Consider the following 22,012-nt stretch of genomic DNA (forward strand, 5'->3'; position numbering starts at 1 on the left):
ATACAGGGGGGAGCGGCCTGCGGCGTCCTGTTGTTATACAGGGGGGAGCGGCCTGCGGCGTCCTGTTGTTATACAGGGGGGAGCGGCCTGCGGCGTCCTGTTGTTATACAGGGGGGAGCGGCCTGGGGTCTGTGTGTGTCCTGTTATACAGGTGGAGCGTCCTGTTATACAGGGGGAGCGTCCCGCGGCGTCCTGTTATACGGGGTGGAGCATCCTGCGGCGTCCTGTTATACGGGGTGGAGCATCCTGCGGCGTCCTGTTATACGGGGGGGAGCATCCTGCGGCGTCCTGTTATACGGGGGGAGCGGCCTGCGGCGTCCTGTTATACGGGGGGAGCGGCCTGCGGCGTCCTGTTGTTATACAGTGGGGAGGGTGTCCTGTTATACAGGGGAAGCAGCCTGGGGCGTCCTTTTATACAGGGGGGAGCTGGGGGGGGGGGCATCTTGGTATACAGGGGGGAGCTGGGGGGGCATCCTGTTATACAGTGGGGAGCTGGGGGGGGGGGGGATTCCTGTTGTTATACAGGGGGGAGCGACCTGGGGCTTCTGTTGTTATACAGGGGTGAGCAGCCTCTATTGTCCAGTTACTACTATACAGAAGGAGCAGGCTGTGGTTTATTAATTGTATGAGGGATATGCTATTAGATACAATATCCAATTTTCCTGGTAACAATGCACTTTGAAGGTTTTTTCCTTAAATATAATTTTACTGAAATGAAATCAGACATTGTTACAAAATGTGAAAACCGTAAAATACAGGTAAAATCAATACAAATAGAGTAATAGACACAAACAGACATAGAACAATCCAATGTGTACATAATGACATCAAGAAAACAAAGCGCATAGCCATGACTATGTTAAAATGGTGGAGCACCCTCTTGTAGTGTAGCTAGATTATACCAAGTGGACAAGCGTACAGCGGGGGTCCCGCTTCTCCTGCATAATGAGTGAAGTGGGCACCCATTATAGCCGTATGTATTAACCCCCCCTTGTCGATAAGAAGAGCCGTTATGTCCTGCGTCCACACGGCTCTCCTTATCGGCGCCCCTGCATTGCTGCACATGTGCATTTAAACAAACGAAAACCCTCTTTCCTCCCCAGCCACTTCACTGGGCATGCGCGAGATCTCGCTATTAGTTTTGTAATAAAAAAATGTAAACCCCCCCCCACACACAGTCAAACTGCGTTAATTGCAGCATATGCACTTAACACTGGTTAATACATCTGCCCCTGTATTCCCAAGATTATCACCTTCAGCAATGGAAAGTTATATTATGCGGTACCCAAATATTAAAAGTTTTTAATTAATGATGTATGTAACCAATAATAAGATGTCTGTTTTGGGGTAAAAAAGTGCAAAGTGATGGAAATGGGGGTACGAGGTATAGGACAGGGTTATTGAGGTGCTGTATTAGTGGGACAAGTGTTTTTAGGCTTGCAGGTCAGATTCATCAGTTTTTGAAACCTTTAATTGTCCCAAATAAATATTTGTACCCGTTTTCATATACCCCAGATATGAGAGTATATTACACACAGCAGCTGCTTTTTCTTATGTTCAGTGTTTTTTTTATTGCAGCCGTTTAACATATTTATAAACCTTTTCATTATGCCCTGTGTTATCCGATGTTACTGTGCCATGTTTGGGGGTTACAGGGTGATTTCCCTACTGTCACCTGCACAATTTCATTGGTTAACACATTTTTGCAATTATCTAATAGGATTGGTCAAAAAAGGGAGCGCACATAACTGCGATACATGGATTTTTTGGGGTGATAAGTGCGGTAACTTTACCAGCGATTGTGGGTCAGGTTATCGCCGCTAATAGAATATCTCCCAATTATTATTATTATTATTATTATTATTAATCTTTCAAAACCTTAATTTCCTCTTTCCTTCTTGGGGTGTCGCTCTCTGCTGTGGTGTGGTGCTTCTAACTGCATATGAGTGCTGAAATACAGACCACACTGTGCTAGAATCACCACAGCAGGGAGGAGGAACTGCACGAGGTGTGACAGATGCAGGGTGCTATAGTGAACACTACCTATGTGAGGGTATTAATCACAGCTATACACTACTGGATCACAGCGACTACTTAATAACTGACCACACACTAGATGCTGACGCCTCACTGTGATTAATAATCTCTACTGAGCTGATCAGATGATAAGGATTAAACCACCATCTATATCCCTCATATAGGTACAGGTGCCCCAAGCAGCTATGGGATATAATACTGCCATTTACATAAGGGTGACCTCAGTGTACATATGATGTAATCTGTTATGTATAACAAATCCTGGTACTTGTTTTCTAGCACGGTGCCCGTCGTATGCCATCGCTTAAGGTATGTGATGCGACGCGATCAGACCCGATTTTACATTGTACAGCCACCCAGATGGGTGATTACTATGTTAAATGCACCCCCATTGTTAACGCCATCCCCACTATCAATGCCAACCCGAAGCGTGGCAAGCGGCGCCGATACGCGTCCTCCGACCTTTTCATACCCCCACTATCCACGTTGGTGTGGAGTTGATTTTAGATAGTGTGGCGAGCGCCGACGTACCCGGAACGCTGCTGGGGGCAGCCCAGCACTAAGGTAAGCTGCTAGGCTGCCCCCAGTCCCCGCGCGCACCCCCCCTGCCATTGGACAGGAGGTGAATGGATGCCGCACACAGGCATCCGTTCACCTCCCTCCCCCGCCGCCGCTGCTGCTGCTGTCTGCAGAGTATAGCAGACAGCAGCGCCGGCTGTCAGTGTCAGACTGACAATCCATCCAACCTGCGGACGCTGCGGTCCGCAGGTTGGACGTTCCCCATTCATGTAAATGGGAGCCGGGTCATCCATTTACACCGCCCTCTACCCAGGTCCTAGCCGTGTTCTACCCAGGTCAGGACCTGGGTAGAAGTCCCGTGTAAAGGGACACGGCGTTAGGGATTTACACCGCCGAAGATCCGGGTCTGACCCGCCGCTGACCCGGATTTTTCGGCGGTGTAAAAGGGGTATAACTGTGGGTCACGACCTTCTCAACATGGGGTCACGACTCCATGTTGCTGACAGTCAGGCTGATGACTTCTCTGACTGAGGTCAGGGATCCAAGGAGTCTGAAAAAAAATCAGTAGAATTGTCTGTAAGGCCCCCATACATTAAGCGATTTGGGCATGATTTCAACCATGAAATCGGCCCAAATCCCCTCCAACCCGATGCGTGGTCCCATACGCATCGGAGTCGGGAGGTCGGACGGGCTGCACATAAGATGTGCTAAATCTTATGTGCTGTCTGGAGCCGTGTGGGGGGGACTGCAGCTGGCGGGGGATGACTGCTACCAGAGCCGGGCGGAGGGTGCCGGACAGGGGGGGAAGCCGCTGCCGTGTCAGTGGGAGCAGGGGAGCGGCACAGGGAATTAGGGAGCTGGGCAGGAGAAGACGCTGCAGCGATGCAGAGCACTTCCAAAAAAAAAAGCCCACACAAACGAATAGGAAGCCATTGATTGACTGAGACCTCTCTCTGAGAGAGGTTTTAGTCAATCAATGGCTTCCTATTCGTTTGTATGGGCTTTTTTTTTTTTAAGTGCTCTGCTGCCGCCACTGCCCGGCAGCGTCTTCTCCTGCCCAGCTACCTGCGCCACCCACCTGCTCCTGCTGACGGCAGCGGCTTCCTCCCCTGCGCGCCCCCCTGCTCCCGCTGATGGCAGTGGCTCCCTGCGCCTCCCCCACCCCCCTGCTCCCTCCGCCCGGCTCTTTGGTCGTGGGCATACCCTTACTCCCTGGCCCCCGACTAATGTATGGGGGCCATTACTTCAGAGCTCCTGATCTATTGTGTAAAAGAAAACAAATTGCTAATACATCATACAATTGAATGGCATTTTATAAGCATATACAATAAAAGTTACATTTTTATTATGTATTCCGCACAAGCCCATTCAGCGGGGGGGGGGCACCCGGGCACGTGCCTGCCGCCCCCCACCCTTTGTCATTAGATATTGAGATATTGCCTGGCAAAGCTGTAACGGTTTTCCCCATAGGATAATATGGGACCCGTTAATTCCGACCCCACCAGGTCCGGACGGCTGCCAGTTCCCCCCCCCCTGGCATCACAGAAGCTTGTAGTTGATCTCATTCAATTCCAAATCGCTGTGCCTTCAATATGATACCACACTGGTCCATATCGGTCAATCGGTTCCAGAGATATTGTGGGTAAACCAATATTTTTTATTTTTGAAATGTAATTTCATGGCTGTTCATGTTCTTTGAGGGCAGATTACTCTGGAACCAAATGTTCCAGTTTCACTGGACCAAAATCATTCAAAGCCCACTCAAAAGTTCTTCAATATGATACTTTTCTCATGTAAATGGGTCAGTTGGTTCCGAAGATATAGCCGGTTAAATGAGATAACTGGTTAAAGGAGGGGGAGGGGTGGTTTTCTCTCCCCCTCACACCAGAAAATGCAGGGACTAGGCTGGGTGTAAAAGGGGCCAACCTGGGAACGCATTTTCTGGAGTGAAAGGGGTATTATTTCAAATAGCCGGGACCTGCAGTGCTCTGAATACAGCCAGGCTCTGTCACTGGCTATCACTTCTGCCTGGTGGTGGCTGTCCCCCATTTACCGCAAGCATATATTCCCCCTTGGCAATGAGCATGGAACCTCTGGCAATGAGCATGGAACCCTTGGCAATGAGCATCTAGATAAGCAGCACTTATGTAGCATAATTTTTAATAGGCATTATGGTGTTTGGCATAATACATAATGGACATACTGTAATGGCGTGTAACTTAACATGTAATGGACATTATGGTGTAAATGTTTAATGCGCGCCTTTGGCAGACAATGTCCCTGTTTATGAAGCGTATTGTGAATTTTGGCTCAATCCGTGTGGCATTATGTGAATTTTGGCTCAATCCATGTGGCATTATGTGAATTTTGGCTCAATCCATGTGGCATCATGTGTAAGGGGCAAGTATAATGGGGTCTAGTATTTTGTTGCATAATGTGTAGAAGTTGTATATGGTGTGGTACACTACACTCAAGGACACGCTCCCCTGTAGAGTGGCCACACCCCCTTTTCCGGCGCGCGCACAACTACATCATTCACTTCTGTCGCCATGGTGGGCCTGCGTATTTTAAATTCCAGGGCCTATTTTTAATCCCATTCTCACCCTCTCTCTGCCGCTCTTAGCATGTATACTGGCACCACTAACACCGCCCCTCCCCCACCCAAACCCTCTTTTATCATGGTGCCCCCCCTGTCATTTTTTCCTGGATCCGCTCCCAGCACAAGCCGGATGTCGGGTGTGTAAAGCCTTTTGAGCTGGAGTTGAGCCAGTGACCAGGATCGGACGGTAAGTCCATGGGTAGATATATACAGAGACATAAGGAGGCACAGGTGTCTCCTGCCTCATCCCCCTATACTACCTCTGTATATCCCCTTATGCTCTATTATAAGTAGTTATTGTATAATGACTGAGCCCCTGCACTAGTGCTTACACATACAGGCTGTGACCCCCCAGCACCGCTGTCCCCACAGTCCCAGGACCAAGTCCCATCCAGGCCGCACACACATATACAGTCCTCAGGCTGCTGCTCAGTCTGGGCCTGTGTCATATATGTGTAACATATGGCTATACCCCGGTGCCATCCTCTGCCATTATACACCTGACGTTACTAACCAGCTGATCGTTAGCCACCCACGATTGGCTGATGGTGGCATAAATCTAGACCAATGAGTGAGTTACCCGCTGCCCTCTGAGGAAACTGTCCTGCACAGTGATGAAGAAACACGTTAGTGATCATGGATCACCATTACTTTACCACCGGTATATGGACTGTATAATTATCACCCACTATGGGGACCAGTGACCACAGCTATCCTGGCAAGCGGCACACCAGCCGGTCCGTCTATGCACTTGGTGCACACTGACTACCTGTCTGCACGAGTGACTCGTTCTACCACCTAACATCTGAGCCTATGCAGGACACAGCAGAGGGTGGGGGAGGGGGGGTTGTACAATATACAGAGCTCCTCTATGGGATAGAACCTTGGGCAGCCATTACCCGCTCACCGGCAGTAAAGTATTACCCGATGCATACTGTAACACACCGGACACGTCCTGCCGTCCTTAAGATGCTCTGACCCAGAAGTCTTGGCACTTGGTAAAGTCACTCCGAATGATGTGTACCCCAGCCGATGGCATTACTAATATAACGATAAATTGGTCAGCAGTACACACTGAGCGATATGTGGATGGTCATGTGATACATTATTCACAAGAGCATCCACCTGCATGCTGCTATTGCCAGGATGGCCCTATTGGGTGTGCATCATGTGACATGGGGGGTGTGACCGGAGAGGTGACTGCTGGGAATGGGACATTATACAGTAACACCGGGGGATGTGACCGGAGAGGTGACTGCTGGGAATGGGACATTATACAGTAACACCGGGAGATGTGACCGGAGAGGTGACTGCTGGGAATGGGGCATTATACAGTAACACAGGGGGATGTGACCGGAGAGGTGACTGCTGGGAATGGGACATTATACAGTAACACCGGGGGATGTGACCGGAGAGGTGACTGCTGGGAATGGGACATTATACAGTAACACCGGGGGTTGTGACCGGAGAGGTGACTGCTGGGAATGGGACATTATACAGTAACACCGGGGGATGTGACCGGAGAGGTGACTGCTGGGAATGGGACATTATACAGTAACACCGGGGGGTGTGACCGGAGAGGTGACTGCTGGGAATGGGACATTATACAGTAACACCGGGGGATGTGACCGGAGAGGTGACTGCTGGGAATGGGACATTATACAGTAACACCGGGAGATGTGACCGGAGAGGTGACTGCTGGGAATGGGGCATTATACAGTAACACAGGGGGATGTGACCGGAGAGGTGACTGCTGGGAATGGGACATTATACAGTAACACCGGGGGATGTGACCGGAGAGGTGACTGCTGGGAATGGGACATTATACAGTAACACCGGGGGATGTGACCGGAGAGGTGACTGCTGGGAATGGGACATTATACAGTAACACCGGGGGATGTGACCGGAGAGGTGACTGCTGGGAATGGGACATTATACAGTAACACCGGGGGATGTGACCGGAGAGGTGACTGCTGGGAATGGGACCAGAGAGGTGACTGCTGGGAATGGGGCGTTATACAGTAACACCGGGAGATGTGACCGGAGAGGTGACTGCTGGGAATGGGACATTATACAGTAACACTGGGGGATGTGACCGGAGAGGTGACTGCTGGGAATGGGACATTATACAGTAACACCGGGGGTTGTGACCGGAGAGGTGGCTGCTGGGAATGGGACATTATACAGTAACACCGGGGGTTGTGACCGGAGAGGTGACTGCTGGGAATGGGACATTATACAGTAACACTGGGGGATGTGACCGGAGAGGTGACTGCTGGGAATGGGACATTATACAGTAACACCGGGAGATGTGACCGGAGAGGTGACTGCTGGGAATGGGACATTATACAGTAACACCGGGAGATGTGACCGGAGAGGTGACTGCTGGGAATGGGACATTATACAGTAACACCGGGAGATGTGACCGGAGAGGTGACTGCTGGGAATGGGGCATTATACAGTAACACGGGGATGTGACCGGAGAGGTGACTGCTGGGAATGGGGCATTATACAGTAACACCGGGGGATGTGACCGGAGAGGTGACTGCTGGGAATGGGACATTATACAGTAACACCGGGGGATGTGACCGGAGAGGTGACTGCTGGGAATGGGGCATTATACAGTAACACAGGGGGATGTGACCGGAGAGGTGACTGCTGGGAATGGGACATTATACAGTAACACCGGGGGATGTGACCGGAGAGGTGAATGCTGGGAATGGGGCATTATACAGTAACACCGGGTATGTGACCAGAGAGGTGACTGCTGGGAATGGGGCATTATACAGTAACACTGGGGATGTGACCAGAGAGGTGACGGCTGGTAATGGGACGTTATACAGTAACACCAGGGGATGTGACCAGAGAGGTCACTGCTGGGATTGGGACATTATACAGTAACACTGGGGATGTCACCGGAGAGGTGACTGCTTGGAATGGGACATTATACAGTAACACCGGCGGATGTGATTGGGTGATGAATGGGGGCATTATACAGCAACACCGGGAGATGTGACCGGAGAGGTGACTGCTGGGAATGGGACATTATACAGTAACACCGGGGGTTGTGACCAGAGAGGTGACTGCTGGGAATGGGACGTTATACAGTAACACTGGGGGATGTCACCGGAGAGGTGACTGCTGGGAATGGGACATTATACAGTAACACCGGGGGATGTGATTGGGTGATGAATGGGGGCATTATACAGTAACACCGGGAGATGTGACCGGAGAGGTGACTGCTGGGAATGGGACATTATACAGTAACACCGGGGGTTGTGACCAGAGAGGTGACTGCTGGGAATGGGACATTATACAGTAACACCGGGGGATGTGACCAGAGAGGTGATTGCTGGGAATGGGGCGTTATACAGTAACACCGGGAGATGTGACCGGAGAGGTGACTGCTGGGAATGGGACATTATACAATAACACCGGGGGATGTGATTGGAGAGGTGACGGCTGGTAATGGGACGTTATACAGTAACACCAGGGGATGTGACCGGAGAGGTAAATGCTGGGAATGGGACGTTATACAGTAACACTGGGGGATGTCACCGGAGAGGTGACTGCTGGGAATGGGACATTATACAGTAACACCGGGGGATGTGATTGGGTGATGAATGGGGGCATTATACAGTAACACCGGGAGATGTGACCGGAGTGGTGACTGCTGGGAATGGAGCATTATACAGTAACACCAGGGGATGTGACCGGAAAGGTGAATGCTGGGAATGGGACATTATACAGTAACACTGGGGGATGTCACCGGAGAGGTGACTGCTTGGAATGGGACATTATACAGTAACACCGGGGGATGTGATTGGGTGATGAATGGGGGCATTATACAGTAACACCGGGAGATGTGACCGGAGAGGTGACTGCTGGGAATGGAGCATTATACAGTAACACCGGGGGATGTGACCGGAGAGGTGAATGCTGGGAATGGGGCATTATACAGTAACACTGGGGGATGTGACCGGAGAGGTGACTGCTGGGAATGGTACATTATACAATAACACCGGGGGATGTGATTGGAGAGGTGACGGCTGGTAATGGGACGTTATACAGTAACACCAGGGGATGTGACCGGAGAGGTGAATGCTGGGAATGGGACGTTATACAGTAACACTGGGGGATGTCACCGGAGAGGTGACTGCTGGGAATGGGACATTATACAGTAACACCGGGGGATGTGATTGGGTGATGAATGGGGGCATTATACAGTAACACCGGGAGATGTGACCGGAGAGGTGACTGCTGGGAATGGAGCATTATACAGTAACACCGGGGGATGTGACCGGAGAGGTGAATGCTGGGAATGGGACATTATACAGTAACACCGGGGGATGTGACTGGAGAGGTGACGGCTGGTAATGGGACATTATACAGTAACACCGGGGGATGTGGCCAGAGAGGTGAATGCTGGGAATGGGGCATTATACAGTAACACTGGGAATGTGACCGGAGAGGTGACGGCTGGTAATGGGACGTTATACAGTAACACCGGGGGATGTGATTGGGTGATGAATGGGGGCATTATACAGTAACACCGGGAGATGTGACCGGAGAGGTGACTGCTGGGAATGGAGCATTATACAGTAACACCGGGGGATGTGACCGGAGAGGTGAATGCTGGTAATGGAGCATTATACAGTAACACTGGGGATGTGACCGGAGAGGTGACGGCTGGGAATGGAGCATTATACAGTAACACCGGGGGTTGTGACCAGAGAGGTGACTGCTGGGAATGGGACATTATACAGTAACACTGGGGGATGTGACCGGAGAGGTGACTGCTGGGAATGGGACATTATACAGTCACACCGCAGGAGGTGACTACTGGGAATGGGGCATTATACAGTAACACCGGGAGATGTGATTGGGTGATGAATGTATCACTGTGTTTGTCAGTTTCCTATAAGGTGTCAGGATGTTATTTTCTGTCTCCCCACACAGGAGGGGAAGTATATAGAGGAACACAAGGATCTGTACAAGTTTATAATGATAGAGAATTATCGGACCCTCACATCACTGGGTAAGAAGAGACTTCTTTATTGTACAAGGAAGATCAGCTATAGGGGCCATCTACACACAATAATAATCTTCTAACTGCGTATATACAATGTCCTCAGTCACTGCGTGTCTCCTACAGATGGGCCCAGTAACAGAGATACCCCAGAGAGATGTCCCCGTCCTCTGTATTCCCAGGATAATCCCATATATACAATGTCCTCAGTCACTGTGTCTCCTACAGATGGGCTCAGTAACAGAGATACCCCAGAGAGATGTCCCCGTCCTGTGTATTCCCAGGATAATCACATATACACAATGTCCTCAGTCACTGCGTGTCTCCTACAGATGGGCCCAGTAACAGAGATACCCCAGAGAGATGTCCCCGTCCTCTGTATTCCCAGGATAATCACATATATACCATGTCCTCAGTCACTGTGTGTCTCCTACAGATGGGCCCAGTAACAGAGATACCCCAGAGAGATGTCCCCGTCCTCTGTATTCCAGGGATAATCACATATATACAATGTCCTCAGTCACTGTGTGTCTCCTACAGATGGGCCCAGTAACAGAGATAACCCAGAGAGATGTCTCCGTCCTCTGTATTCCCAGGATAATCACATATATACAATGTCATCAGTCACTTTGTGTCTCCTACAGATGGGCCTAGTAACAGGAATACCCCAGAGAGATGTCCCCGTTCTTTGTATTCCCAGGATAATCGCATATATACCATGTCCTCAGTCACTGTGTGTCTCCTACAGATGGGCCCAGTAACAGAGATACCCCAGAGAGATGTCCCCGTCCTCTGTATTCCCAGGATAATCACATATATACCATGTCCTCAGTCACTGTGTGTCTCCTACAGATGGGCCCAGTAACAGAGATACCTCAGAGAGATGTCCCCATCCTCTGTATTCCCAGGATAATCACATAAATACAATGTCCTCAGTCACTGCGTGTCTCCTACAGATGGGCCCAGTAACAGAGATATCCCAGAGAGATGTCCCCGTCCTCTGTATTCCCAGGATAATCACATATATACAATGTCCTCAGTCACTGCGTGTCTCCTACAGATGGGCCCAGTAACAGAGATACCCCAGAGAGATGTCCCCGTCCTCTGTATTCCCAGGATAATCACATATATACCATGTCCTCAGTCACTGTGTGTCTCCTACAGATGGGCCCAGTAACAGAGATACCCCAGAGAGATGTCCCTGTTCTCTGTACATATGTGATTATCCTGGGAATACAGAGGACGGGGACATCTCTCTGGGTTATCTCTGTTACTGGGCCCATCTGTAGGAGACACGCAGTGACTGAGGACATGGTATATATGTGATTATCCTGGGAATATTCTACTGTGTAATCTCAATAACATGAAACATTACTGATGTGTTATTTTGTTTAGGTTCAGTATGAAGATTTGACTGATATTAAAGTAGAAGATACAGAGGGAGAAAAGATGGATTTGATTGATATGAGGGCAGAAGAGATTGAAGATACCTATATGAAGGATGACCAGCAGTGTAAGAAGGAGGCAATCCCTACAGATATCAGCACAGGTGATGAATACTTGGTTAAAACATTTTTTGGTGTATCTCCTCCTGCTCTTCCCTCACATCATGTCACTGTGTGTTACCAGCCCAGAGATCTGACCAGTCTCCTCCCCACACTCTCTGGTGTATCTCATATATCAGGAGCCATCAGCCCCTATTATACTCCTGCTCTCCCCCTCACATCATGTCACTGTGTGTTACCAGCCCAGAGATCTGACCAGTCTCCTCCCCGCACTCTCTGGTGTATCTCATACATCAGGAGCCATCAGCCCCTATTATACTCCTGCTCTCCCCCTCACATCATGTCACTGTGTGTTACCAGCCCAGAGATCTGACCAGTCTCCTCCCCACACTCTCTGGTATATCTCATACATCAGGAGCCATCAGCCCCTATAATACTTCTTCTCTCCCTCTCACATCATGTCACTGTGTGTTACCAGACCAGAGATCTGACCAGTCTCCTCCCCACACTCTCTGGTGTATTGCATACATCAGGAGCCATCAGCCCCTATTATACTCCCGCTCTACCCTCACATCATGTTACTGTGTGTTACCAGCCCAGAGATCTGACCAGTCTCCTCCCCACACTCTCTGGTGTATCTCATACATCAGGAGCCATCAGCCCCTATTTTCTCTTTCAATGGTCCTGGTGACACAGCTCAACATTGGGATGTAGGAGGGTCCGTAGGAGCCAGGCACCTATCCTAAAGCTTTTGGAGGGTAGGCTCCTCCCTTCTTCATCCCAGACTCTTCAGTTTGTGTTAGGTGCCCACTGGAGTGGGTGCTATTCTAAAGGGCTGCTGGAGCAGCCGAAGGATTAGAGTTAGTTAGGAGTTTTTTATTTTATTAACTTTTACACTAGCTAGGTAGGCACAGTGTGACGATTCTCACTGAATCCTCACAATGACAGCGTAGCAGGAGCTGACAGAAGCGCGTCCTGTCAGCTCACTGTGCACAGGGGAGACACTGTCTGGTCTCCCTGTGCAGCTCTGAAACCGGCTTCACGCTAGGTGGGGATCATGGGGGACAGGCGCTCCGTGATGGCGGCGGCCATTTTCTGTGGAGCTTACACACTGAGCTCCTATATGAGAGGACAGCAGTGTGTTACAGGCATGTTCCAAGTGGTCCCCAGCAGAGGGGGAGACACTGGAACTTGGAAATCCTGCAGTGGGAGCTGCTGTCTGGGGGTGGTTGGCGCCAGAAGACACGGACCCCGCAGCAGCAGGGACTTGGTCTCTTCCCTCACTCTGTTTTGGCGCCATTCGGAACGCTTGCAGCGGAGCTGAGCTGGCTTACAGATCCTGGCAGAGTGATTGGATTTCCTGGGCATCGTTTCCCCACTTCTGAAAGCTTCAGACAGATAAGTGACTGTGGTACATTGGCTCTGTATAAAACGCCTGTACATTGTGCGCTGTGACTGTGTTACTTTTACATCATGTCTGAGCAACAGTCTGTGGCTTTGGGGGAGGGAGCCCTTAATGCATTGAGCGCTTGCAGTGTTTGTACACTGAAATTTGTCCCTGAGCAGATGGCCAAGGGGGGCTTGTGTATTACTTGCGCTGCTGTGAGACCCATGGGCAGTGAACCCCAGAGGTTAGGGCAATCGGAGCCTGCGTGGGCCAGTGCCCTGGGCAGGTCTGTGAATGCCTTAGTGCAATTGTTGGACAGGCAGAGTGATGTGTTGGTATCTTCCCCTAGACCTATGTCATCATCTCAGCAGTCCTCTGGCTCCTTGCCTTTGACCCAAGCAGATCCTGGTTTCTTACAGGTCATGCAGGATACTGCTAAGGGAATCAGCAGGTTTAATGATTTGTTAGACAGATTTGATGGTGACACTGTGGGGACCCCTAAAAGGTCTTATTCAGTGCCATTGCTTGTTGCTGATGAGGAGGGAGAGTACACAGACATCCCCTGGGATCAGGATGATGATTCTGAAGATTCCTCGGCCTCAGGGGTGGAGGATTTGATTCCTACTGTTAAACAGGCTTTGAATTTGTCTGTGGAAGATAAAACTCCTGCAAAAGGTGTTTTTAAACGGCAGCGTAAGGAAACTGTTACCTTCCCTGCGGATGAAGGGTTACAGGATTTATTGGAAGGGGCTTGGAAAACGCCCGATAAAAGGCTGCAGATGCCTAAGAGATTCTTAAGTCTATACCCCATGCCTGAGGCTCATGCGGACCTCTGGGAAAAAGTTCCGGTGGTGGATGCTTCTGTGGCACGGCTTTCAAAAGCCACGGTGCTACCTGTCCAGGGGGGTGCAGCCTTTAAGGACCCCATAGACAAGAAGCTGGAAGGTAACCTCAAGGCAATATTTGAAGGGGTGGGATACACTTTACGCCCTCTTATAGCATCAGCCTGGGTCTCTAAGGCCATGATTGTGTGGGCCAATGACTTGTGTACTATTTTACATGCTGATCCATGTGTGTTGTTGCTTGCTGAGAAGCTTAAAGCAGCTGCGGAGTATGTGCTTGAGGCTGTTGAGGAAGCTCTCAAAATGGCTTCCAGAGTATCCACGTGTCCGTCAATGCCAGGAGAGTGCTGTGGCTTAAAGCCTGGGAAGCGGATAATGAATCTAAAAAGGCCTTAGAGGCATTGGCTTTTAAAGGAAAGCTGTTGTTTGGTTCAGAGCTGGAAGAGATTATTAAGCAGGCCACGGGAGGCAAAAGTACCTTCCTGCCGGCTCCCGCAGCTAAACAGGCCTCAAGGTTTTCTGCTTTTAGGCCGTCCTTTCGGCCCTCCCCTAGAGGGGGTGCGTCCTTTCGAGGACAGTCATTTAGGGGAAAGTTTCAGTCCTCCAGGGGCAAGGCCCCAAAGTCTAAACCGAGCACCAAAGGAGAGGACAAGCCCTCCGCATGACTACCTGGGGAATATCCCAGCGGTGGTCAAGGTGGGGGAACATTTGAGATGGTTCAGGGACGCGTGGGCATTGTTGGGCCGGGATCCTTGGGTGTTGGACATTGTGTCCCAGGGTTACAGGATTCCCTTCAAAGGTCTTCCTCCGAGAAGATTCATACCTACACCACTGCCAAAGGAGTCTCGGCTCCGGGCTGCTCTTTTAGGGGCGGCTCAATCTCTTAGAGAAAGGTGTGGTGATCCCGGTCCCTCGAGCGGAGTGGAAGAAAGGTTTTTATTCCACTCTGTTTTTGGTGCCCAAGCCAGACGGGTCTTCAGACCAATCTTAAATCTAAAGTCTTTGAATCTCCATCTGTGGGTAGACCATTTCAATATGGAATCTCTACGGTCTGTGCTGCTAAGCCTGGACCAAGGAGAATTTTTGGCGTCCATGGATGTCCAGGACGCATATCTTCATGTTCCTATCCACCCAGAACATCAGGCTCTCTTGAGGTTTGTGATAGGAGATCTGCATTTTCAATTCCAGGCATTGCCCTTTGGTCTGGCCACAGCACCAAGGGTATTCACCAAAATAATGTCAGTAATGGCGGCTGCTCTCCGGATGAGGGGAATTACCGTGATTCCGTATTTGGATGACCTGCTGTTCAAAGCAGAGTCTGCGGAAAGGTTGCAGAGTCACTTGGCAGAAGCCATCAGGTTTTTGCAGGCTCACGGTTGGCTTTTAAATTTACAAAAGTCTCAGTTGGTGCCTTCACAGAGACTCCAGTTCCTGGGAGTTGTCCTGGATACCCATTTATATCGGGTATTCCTACCAGAGACAAAGGCCAGGGACCTGGCCTCCTTGGTTCGGGAGATCCTGGGGTCTCAGAGCCCGTCGGTTTGGAGGTGTCTCAAACTGTTGGGGAAAATGGTGGCGACTTTCGAGACGCTACAGTTCGCCAGGTTCCACTCTCGAGTGTTCCAGTGGAACATCCTGACATCTTGGTCAGGGAACACTCAGACCATGAAGTCAGAGTACATAGTGTTGTCTCCAGAAACACGGTCTTCCCTGCAATGGTGGATGGAGGTGGATTACCTTCAGTGGGGTCGGTCTCTGCAGTCCTGGGACTGGCTGATAGTCACTACCGACGCCAGTCTCAGGGGCTGGGGGGCAGTGGTTTTGGACCTGCGCCTCCAGGGCTTATGGACCTCGGAGGAGTCTGCCTTGCCGATCAATATCCTGGAACTGCGGGCTGTGTGGAAAGTGATCTCTCTGGCAGGAGAAAGATTGCAGGGTCTTCCTTTAAAGATTCAGACCGACAACGCCACGGCTGTGGCGTACCTGAATCATCAGGGAGGCACAATCAGCAAGCTGGCCATGTGGGAGTTTTCCCGGATCTTCTTGTGGGTGGAACAGAAGGTTCCAGTGTTGTCAGCGATATTCATCCCGGGGGTGGAGAATATCGAGGCCGATTTCCTGAGCAGGGAGGAGCTGCTAGAAGGGGTATGGAGCCTGAACCCACAGGTGTTTCATCAGATTACACTGAAGTGGGGAACTCCGGATGTGGACCTGATGGCATCAAGGTTCAATCATCAGGGTTCTATGCCAGGACAAGAGATCCACGGCCCGAAGCAGTGGATGCAATGACAATTCCCTGGGAGGGGAATCTGCTTTATGCCTTTCCGCCGTTTCCAATGCTGGCGAGAGTATTGAAAATAATCCAGTCCCAAGGAATTCCGGTGATTCTAGTAGCCCCGGATTGGCTAAGGAGGTCCTGGTACTCGAGACTTCAGAGATTGTGTGTGGACTCGTGGCGTCTACCTCTGAGGTCAGACCTGTTAAGCCAAGGGCCGTTCTTACACATGGATTCAGCTCGGCTAAATTTGACGGCTTGGGTATTGAGACCGCCATCTTGAAGAACAAGGGTTTCTCGGAGGCTGTGGTTAACACCATGGTGAAAGCTAGGAAGTCAGTGTCTTCAGCTAACTATTATAGGGTCTGGAAGACCTATATTAGGTGGTGTGAAAGGCAGAAGTCGCATACATCGCGATTTCGACTTTCAAAATTGTTGGAGTTTTTGCAGGATGGTTTTTCGTCTGGGTTAAGCCTTCAATCACTCAAGGTACAGATCTCGGCCTTGTCAATTTATTTCCAGAAAAGGATAGCATTGTTACCGGAGGTGCAAACCTTCCTGCAAGGGGTTTCTCGATTGAAACCTTCCTACAAACAACCAGTGGCTCCTTGGGATTTATCGCTGGTTCTGGAGTGTCTTCAAAAGGCACCTTTTGAGCCGTTGAGGTCGGCTGACCTTAAGTTTCTTACATGGAAGCTTGTATTTTTGTTGGCGGTTGCGTCAGCAAAGAGAGTATCGGAGTTGGGAGCATTGTCCTGCAAGTCTCCCTTCCTGATATTTCACGATGATAGGGCGGTTCTTCGGACGGTACCCCAGTTTTTACCTAAAGTAGTCTCTGCTTTTCATCTGAATCAGGAGATAGTTCTGCCTGTGTTTCAACCCCCAGAGGGTTCAAGGAAAAGGGACAAATCGAGGAATTTGGATGTTGTGCGCGCCTTGCGCATTTATGTGGACAGGGTGAAGGGTGTCAGGAAGACTGACACTTTGCTAGTCTTGTATGATGTGCACAAGATTCCTAGGTGCTAGGTGGTTGCGTTCTGTTATTGCATTTGCATATACTAAGGTTGGTAGGCTTGTGCCGGCCAGGATTAATGCGCATACCACCAGGTCGGTCGCCACCTCTTGGGCGGTTTGACATGGGGCCACAGCTGAGCAGGTTTGCAGGGCCGCCACTTGGTCATCTGTTCACACTTTTGCCAAATTCTATAGGTTCCATGAGTTCGCGTCGGAGGACGCATCATTCGGGCGAGCAGTGATGAGAGCTGCAGACCTGAGCGTACCCACCCAAAGGACCGGCTCTGGAACGTCCCAGTGTTGAGCTGTGTCATTAGGACCATTGAAAGAGAAAAAGGGATTTTTGTAAAAACTTACCGTTCGAATCCCTTTTTCTGATATGGTCCTGGTGACACAGCGATCCCTCCCTTACGCTCAGTAAGTATGCCAGGTTCATGATGTTTCATGTTCTATATGGTTGAACAGTTATTTTGAGATTGAGATTGTGCATATAATATGTGCAGGCGTTTGTACTGAGTTGATGTATTCCAGTGGCTTTGAAAGATTGAACTGAGGAGTCTGGGATGCAGAAGGGAGGAGCCTACCCTCCAAAAGCTTTAGTATAGGTGCCTGGCTCCTACGGACCATCCTACATCCCAATGTTGAGCTGTGTCACCAGGACCATATCAGAGAAAGGGATTCGAACGGTAAGTTCTTACAAAAATCCCTTTTTATGTGTTTCCCACAGATGGATGCACAAGCAGGAATACCTTTGGGGGACATCTCAGTCTGTTTCCAGATGATAAAATAGAAGACAAGATCATTACGCGGCCAGTACTGTACAGTGCAGATGCATCACCTGGTCCATTTATGTGTTCTGAGTGTGGGAAGTGTTTTTTACATAAATCCACTTTTGTAATACATCAGAGGACTCACACAGATGAGAAGCCATTTTCATGTTCTGAGTGTGGGAAATGTTTTACACATAAATCAGAACTTGTTATACATGAGAGAACTCACACAGGTGAGAAACCATTTTCATGTTCTGAGTGTGGGAAATGTTTTACACGTAAATCAGATCTTGTTATACATGAGAGAACTCACACAGGAGAGAAGCCATTTTCATGTTCTGAGTGTGGGAAATGTTTTGCAAAGAAATCATCTCTTGTTATACATGAGAGAACTCACACAGGAGAGAAACCGTTTTCATGTTCTGAGTGTGGGAAATGTTTTACACATAAATCAGATCTTGTTATACATGAGAGAACTCACACAGGTGAGAAGCCATTTTCATGTTGTGAGTGTGGGAAATGTTTTGCAAATAAATCATCTCTTGTTATACATGAGAGAACTCACACAGGAGAGAAACCGTTTTCATGTTCTGAGTGTGGGAAATGTTTTACACAGAAATCATCTCTTGTTATACATGAGAGAACTCACACAGGAGAGAAACCGTTTTCATGTTCTGAGTGTGGAAAATGTTTTACACAGAAATCAAATCTTATTATACATGAGGGAACTCACACGGGAGAGAAGCCATTTTCATGTTCTGAGTGTGGGAAATGTTTTGCAAATAAATCATCTCTTGTTGTACATGAGAGAACTCACACAGGAGAGAAACCATTTTCATGTTCTGAGTGTGGGAAATGTTTTACACATAAATCAGATCTTGTTATACATGAGAGAACTCACACAGGTGAGAAGCCATTTTCATGTTGTGAGTGTGGGAAATGTTTTGCAAATAAATCATCTCTTGTTGTACATGAGAGAACTCACACAGGAGAGAAACCATTTTCATGTTCTGAGTGTGGGAAATGTTTTACACATAAATCAGATCTTGTTATACATGAGAGAACTCACACAGGTGAGAAGCCATTTTCATGTTGTGAGTGTGGGAAATGTTTTGCAAATAAATCATCTCTTGTTGTACATGAGAGAACTCACACAGGAGAGAAACCATTTTCATGTTCTGAGTGTGGGAAATGTTTTACAAAGAAATCATCTCTTGTTGTACATGAGAGAACTCACACAGGAGAGAAACCATTTTCATGTTCTGAGTGTGGGAAATGTTTTACACATAAATCATCTCTTGTTGTACATGAGAGAACTCACACAGGAGAGAAACCATTTTCATGTTCTGAGTGTGGGAAATGTTTTACACATAAATCAGATCTTGTTATACATGAGAGAACTCACACAGGTGAGAAGCTATTTTCATGTTCTGAGTGTGGGAAATGTTTTACACATAAATCAGATCTTGTTATACATGAGAGAACTCACACAGGAGAGAAACCATTTTCATGTTCTGAGTGTGGGAAATGTTTTACAAATAAATCAAATCTTGTTAAACATCAGAGAACTCACACTGGAGAGAAACCATTTTCATGTTGTGAGTGTGGGAAATGTTTTACACATAAATCATCTCTTGTTGTACATGAGAGAACTCACACAGGAGAGAAGCCATTTTCATGTTCTGAGTGTGGGAAATGTTTTGCAAAGAAATCATATCTTGTTATACATGAGAGAACTCACACAGGTGAGAAGCCATTTTCATGTTCTGAGTGTGGGAATTCTTTTACACAGAAATCAAATCTTATTATACATCAGAGAACTCACACAGGAGAGAAACCATTTTCATGTTGTGAGTGGGACATTTTTTACACTTAAATCAAATCTTGTTATACATGAGAGAACTCACATAGGCGAAAAACCATTTTCATGTTCTGAGTGGCTCACTCATGCCTGGCATCTCGCACTGCATGGTGTAGTGCCGCTAGATGTATGAGGACACATCTGTATGTACCCGTGACATACCAATCTTTGACTTCTGAGAAGAAATAGAGATGTAACATACATTTGGTTACCCGCAATTATTGGGCAGCACCAGGAAAATCTGCCATTGTGGTTTTGTTGTTTGTGTAGTTGCAGTTTGGGGAATGGCGGCTCCTTGCCCCTGCTGCGTGGCCTGAGTCTTACTATGAGATCTGGGCAGGAGTAGTATGTATCTGACACGGGTTTTATCCTCCAGTGCTCGGATCATATACAGTATGGTTGGACCTTACTCCATACTGGGTAAAGCCAGTCACAATGATGGCTCCTCCCTCCAATCTCTGTCCTCACAGCTCCCTCTCTCCATATCCAGGACGTGTGATACAGATCATTTTGGTTTCACTTTCTATTTAGAAGTGATTTAGTCCATTGAGTGGCCTCTAGTGGTCAAAGAAGGTGAGGAGTCTCTAGCATTTTATATACAGTGATTTGTTATTACATCTACTTATACCACCTGTACCTGGTAATTATTATGCTGGTCCCCATTGTGTGTTTATTTAATGTCATTACGTGTGTGAGGGTTTATGTGATGCTGTACTTGTGCCTTGTTGGGATTGCTGCAATGTGACTCCATATTCATGTCCATCCTGATATCGGTTTCTTATGGTTTGTATGTTTCATTAGTTAAAAATCAATAAAATCTATTGGAAAATATAAAATGGTGGCTACTTCCTTCATCTCTGTGGATGTGACTGACTGTGCAGTGATACTTATGTGATACTTATGGTGGTGACGTCACACATCCTGGTGTCCTTCCGTTCCTCCAGAGAAGCATGTTATGGAGAAGGCCGCTTTGGAGGCATCACAGGTTTGGTTGGTGTCTCCATGTTCCGTTATCATTGCTAGGAATGCGGATGGTAGTTCTGGCTGGGTTACCATCTGTCTCGGAGGTGGGTACATGCTCTGCATATGGGACTGGACCGAGGTGGCCACGGATCAGGATGGAGGAGCTCTGCTGCACCTCCTTGGACTTGGTAGACTTTCCATGTAGTTGCCTAAAGTTGGCAGCTGGGCACCAGATCGGGGCTTGACAAATTTCTTTAAAATCTAGGAGCCAGATAAACTAAGACAAAATGCCCATACACACTAGAAGATTTTCATTTCAAAAGACTTTGCAAAAATCTCTGATAGATTTATCTTTCACCAAAGTAGTGCGTACACACTGAGCTATTTTCCCCAAAGAGCGAGAGATTTTCAGGAGGTGAAAGACTTTGCTGAAAATCTTTCATTATAAGGCTATTTACATAATGGGCGGGGTTTAGGGCCCATTTTATTCAATGCCTTTCTGTTCTTGGGGCCTGATTCAGAGCTGATCATTGGGCTGTGTATATTCAGAGTAGGGCCAGCGCCACCACTAGACAGCTTTAGAATTTCCCTAGGGTGCCAGCCACTGGAGGCCGTCATTTGGGAGCAGCTTCCCTACTTGGTTGGAGCCAGGTGAGCGTCGCCCCACACCAGCCCCCCAACCGAGCATCACCCCCTCCCCCCCAGACTCGGAGGAGGCAGCCGCATCAAGCTCCTCCCCTGGATTCGGCGGCCGCAGGGGCCGCTTCACCCCCTTCCCTCTGGACTCGGAAGGGGGTGGCTTATACATTACGTTGGTGGGCCAGTGGTGCCAGTTATATATACATTGCTGGCATGTGCCAGCAATGTATACATTACTGGCTTATATATTACATTGGTGGGCAGTGGCTTATTAATAACATTGGTGGCCAGCAGTGCCAGTAATATATACATTGCTGGCATGTGCCAGCAATGTATATACTACTGGCATAAGCATTTCATTGGTGCCCAGTGGTGCCAGTAATATATACATTGCTGGCACATGACAGCACTATATATATATATATATATATATATATATATATATATATATATATATATATATATATATATATATATATATACACACACATATATATATATATATATATATATATATATATACACACATACAGAGTACCACAACACTCGCCATCCCTGCGAATGGGGTGCAA

At 48.4% G+C, this 22,012-nt stretch overlaps 1 protein-coding gene across 1 annotated transcript in view; it reads left to right on the top strand.

Moving 5' to 3' along the window:
* The window catches only part of LOC146010222 (uncharacterized), a 63,332-nt gene extending 42,669 nt beyond the window's left edge, over positions 1-20,663 (top strand). Inside the window, 2 exon segments of the mRNA XM_083151258.1 lie at positions 18,127-19,831; positions 19,833-20,663. Of these exon segments, the coding sequence (XP_083007384.1) occupies positions 18,127-19,831; positions 19,833-19,971 (1,844 nt within the window). The 3' untranslated portion in view covers positions 19,972-20,663.
* The last annotated feature ends 1,349 nt before the right edge of the window (positions 20,664-22,012 follow it).

Source organism: Crinia signifera, chromosome 6 (genome assembly GCF_055691185.1).
Source record: "Crinia signifera chromosome 6, ASM5569118v1, whole genome shotgun sequence".
Taxonomy (NCBI): domain Eukaryota; kingdom Metazoa; phylum Chordata; class Amphibia; order Anura; family Myobatrachidae; genus Crinia; species Crinia signifera.